At 40.5% G+C, this 2,487-nt stretch overlaps 1 protein-coding gene across 2 annotated transcripts in view; it reads left to right on the top strand.

Moving 5' to 3' along the window:
• The window catches only part of pmepa1 (prostate transmembrane protein, androgen induced 1), a 38,796-nt gene that overhangs the window by 25,306 nt on the left and 11,003 nt on the right, over positions 1-2,487 (top strand). Inside the window, exon 1 of one of the 2 annotated variants that reach the window (XM_008408893.2) lies at positions 1,103-1,489. The exons of the other annotated variant lie outside the window; for it this stretch is intronic. Coding sequence (XP_008407115.1) covers positions 1,432-1,489 — 58 coding nt within the window. The 5' untranslated portion in view covers positions 1,103-1,431. Of the gene's footprint in view, positions 1-1,102; positions 1,490-2,487 lie in introns of those variants that run through there. 2 annotated transcript variants of the gene reach the window in all.

A 2,487-nucleotide genomic window follows, 5' to 3' on the forward strand; every position in this document is an offset into this window, starting at 1 on the left:
TCCTTTCCTTTCCTTTCCTTTCCTTTCCTTTCCTTTCCTTTCCTTTCCTTTCCTTTCCTTTCCTTTCCTTTCCTTTCCTTTCCTTTCCTTTCCTTCAGACTGTCACTTTTACAGCTTCAGTTACAATTTTATATATTAATCTGAGGCTGTGCAGTACGTAGCAACGTTGCCTTGCAGCAATAAGGTCCAGGGTTCGATTCCCGGCCCGGGTGCATGGAGTTAGCATGTTCTCTCTGTGCATGGTGGGTTCTCTCTGGGTACTCTGGTTTCCTGCCACAGTCCAAAAACATGACTGTCAGGTTAATTGGTCTGTATAAATTCTCCTTAGTTGTGTGTGTGCATGGTTGTTTGTCCTGCCTGTCTCTGTGTTGCCCTGCGATGGACTGGCGACCCGTCCAGGTGACCCCGCCTCTCACCTGAAACGTCTCACTGGAGATGGGCACCAGCACCTCCAGACCCCACTAGGGAACAGAGTGGAGGAAAATGGATGGATGGATATTAATCTGCATCCTTCAAATCCTTTTTTCGAGTGGCTCATTGCACCTTTTATCTAGTTTTCAGTTGTAATTTTCTGTTGCATGAAAAGTGAAGAAAATTATGTTCAAAAACTAAAAAGAAAAAGCTACAAAGCTTTTTGAAAGTTCTTAATTAAGAATGATCTGGTGAATATCACTGGCTTTTACCTCCTATAATAATTTGGATAAAAAAACCAAAAACATTTTCTTTCTAAGCCGTATTATCCAACCTTACTGGACAACAGTGGAAAGATTTGCCCTTCTGTTGATTCACTGACAGATTGACGTCATTGCTGATTCTGATGTGATCATATCTATGTTTGCATTAATAACTTATGTTGCGATGGGTTAAACAGACCTGAAGCTAACCCAAACTACTACATTTTTATTTGGCGGCATAATGTTTGTTTGTCCTAATGATCCCCCTCCAGCCTCACGGCTCCCTATTTTTGTCCTTCATCATTATTCTGTCCATCCCTCTGACCCATCTGTCCCCACCAGACGCTCCCACCACTCCCTCGCTCTTCTCCTCCCCCCGTCACATCGACCCCTTTTGTTCGCATCTATTGAGCGGCTGTGGGGGAGGCAGGAAGGCTCCGGTCAGCTGTTTCCTCCATACGTGTGTGTGTGTGTGTTTGTCTGGACAGTGTGGGAATGTGTGTGAGAAAAAGTTGCAGACAAAGCTGAGTCCAGACTCAGAGAGTGCTCACACTACGACTCGGAGCGTCTGCAGATCATGTAGCTCCAAGTTTTCCCACAAACTTTTTGTTTTAGTTTCTTTTTTTCAAAATTTTGTTTTAGTTCGCTTCACTTTCCTCACTTCACTGTTGCCTTAACAACAGACCCTCGGGATCTAATCAGTGCGCTGTTTCAGAGAGAACGTCTTGATCTGGGCAGCTTGTTGCATGCAGAGACTATGCAACCATCGTCAGGGAGTCACAGCCATGAAAACTGTGTTCAGATTCAGCACTGTGGTGAGTTTCCTGTCAGTTTAGTCAGTTTTTGCAGCACACAGCTCTGATTTCACTTTATTTTCATGTTGTTGTGCTTTTTTTTACCCCCCCCCTGACTCTTGTGAAACTTTTAGTTCATCTTAAGAACCAAACAGGAACTGGAATTATGATTCTCATATAATAAGGCAGATTTTGCACTGGAAGGTTATTGATTCTGTTTTGATATTTATTGATTCTAAATATCAATAAATTGATATTTATAAATTGCAGTGGATTGGAAGAGTCTGGAAATGTCCATCTTAACGACCAACAACATTTATTATATTTATGAAGTTCTACTCCTGTGATTATTTGTTTAAGTTGTTATTGTTGTGCTTAATCTGATCAGGATTTATATTATTATTACCAATATTGTTATATTTTAAATCACTTATGCAAAATACTAAATCCCATTTTGTCCATTTTGAGAATGCAGGTTCCTCTGGAAAATAAACATTTACTTTTTTTATTAGAATTTTTTAACTGATTTATGAAGTTGGACAGCTTTGAAGTTTTGTTTGGTAAAATGAAAACATGTTTTAGTGAAGAAGAATGACAAAAGTTCATTTTTTAGTAAGTTTCTCCTCACTTAATAAATGTCTCTTTTACAGACAAACCTCAAAGGTCGGATTGATCACAGTCACAGTTATCAATAATCATCAGAAAACTGTAATGCTCTTATTTTGAAAAGGTTGGCTACTCAAACAGTTGGTTAGTTGTGTGTGTTTCTCTCACTTCCTGTCGGTGGGAGTTATTTGAGGTCACTTTTTACAGTCATAAAAAGTGAAAATGGTTGAATTCATAAAAGTGCAGAAATGCAGTCAGCTGACTTTGTCTTTTGATGCCATGTGACTGTTAATGGGTCCAGATGAACACAGAGCTCTGAGAACTGGTGTGAGCCGTCTGGAAACCAGTCTGCTGTCTGGTCTGTGTGTGTGTGTGTGTGCGTGTGTGTGTGCGTGTGTGTGCGTGTGTGTGTG

This window comes from Poecilia reticulata, linkage group LG5 (genome assembly GCF_000633615.1).
Source record: "Poecilia reticulata strain Guanapo linkage group LG5, Guppy_female_1.0+MT, whole genome shotgun sequence".
Taxonomy (NCBI): Eukaryota; Metazoa; Chordata; class Actinopteri; order Cyprinodontiformes; family Poeciliidae; genus Poecilia; species Poecilia reticulata.